The 1,260-nt window shown below is 50.2% G+C and overlaps 1 protein-coding gene across 1 annotated transcript; it reads right to left on the reverse strand.

The window, feature by feature from the left end:
- Nucleotides 1-669: 669 nt before the first annotated feature.
- On the reverse strand, nt 670-1,173 carry LOC105005058 (hexokinase-2-like; the record flags this gene model as incomplete). Its single annotated transcript, XM_010862939.1, has 2 exons — nt 952-1,173; nt 670-853 (listed from the first exon to the last, which is right to left on the reverse strand). Coding segments are annotated over exons 1-2 (344 nt in total), but the record flags the coding sequence as incomplete, so codon positions are not given.
- Nucleotides 1,174-1,260: the final 87 nt, after the last annotated feature.

Here is a 1,260-nt window from a genome sequence, read left to right on the forward strand (position 1 = left end):
AATGTTTGCAAAGGATAATCCGCAGAAGTACAGTCCCTGGTTAATCCAATTAGGAAACACTACATTCAACCTCTTCCTAATGGGACCCCACCACAACAAGGGCTTGGTGATGCTGGGGCTGCCCCCTTGTCCAGGATGACAATAGAGGATGCTATACACTGGATGGATGGAGAAAGGCTTGCTCCTATTCGCTTCCTGGTCCTACCTGCCTTGGCCCACCAATGCTTCTTCACCCTGATGGCAACAAGTGGTTCAACTGTCTGTTTTCCCTCAAGTCCCACACCTAGGTTTTAACACTTTCTCTCACCTGTCCAGTCCTCACAGTAGGAGCTGCTTCCTACATGTATACTAACTTCTGTGCTACTCAGCAACCCCCTTTGATCTTTTCATCCCTCTAAAACCTGGGTGACCAACTCCAGTTCTCCTTGCAACATAACTGTTGTGATTTTGTTTTCCCAAATGGACTTCGAGACCATCACAGTTCAACAGGGCAAAAAGGACTTAACCCAGAACTTCCCAGATGTATCTGAGAAGAAGCCCTTTCCAAAGAAATCTCTTCTGTTAACATCTCAAGAGAATGAGCATCCTGGGATTTGCTGTTGTGGGTGTCTCATCACTGTTTAGTTCTGAGATAAACATACCAGAGCCCACACGCAGCTGGGCGCCTACCTCTGTCTGCCAGGGTTGAGGGAAAGTTCATCCACAGCTGCATCAAACTCTGTGCGCAAGTCATCGAGGCATCCGTTGTCCCCGAAGGCCCCCCACTCCATGTTGACACACATCCGCCCCTCTTCCCCTTCCACCAGCTCAACATTCCGCATCTCCTCCATGTAGCAGGCATTGCTGCCTGTGCCTGCCAATCAAGAGAGGTCAGTCAGGGCCTCCCTCAGCACCATCCCCCACCTCCCAGGCTCTGTGACCCTGCAGGGGAAAGATAGTCCAAGTCCTCACCAACAATGAGGCCGACTTCACAGTGAGGGTCTTCATAGCCACAGGTCATCATAGTCCCAACTGTATCGTTCACCACAGCAACCACATCCAGGTCAAACTCCTGAGAACAACAGCAGATCCCAATCCCCAAATGAGCTACAATATTCTCCCTCAGACACATGTAGGGGAGATTTAGATGTGTATAAAACTTATTGGTGGCTCAGAGGTTAAAGCGCCTGCCTGCAATGCAGGAGACCTGGGTTCGATCCCTGGGTTGGGAAGATCCCCTGGAGAAGGAAATGGCAACCCACTCTAGTATTCTTGCCTGGA

Source organism: Bison bison, unplaced genomic scaffold, assembly GCF_000754665.1.
Source record: "Bison bison bison isolate TAMUID 2011002044 unplaced genomic scaffold, Bison_UMD1.0 scf7180017611557, whole genome shotgun sequence".
NCBI lineage: Eukaryota > Metazoa > Chordata > Mammalia > Artiodactyla > Bovidae > Bison > Bison bison.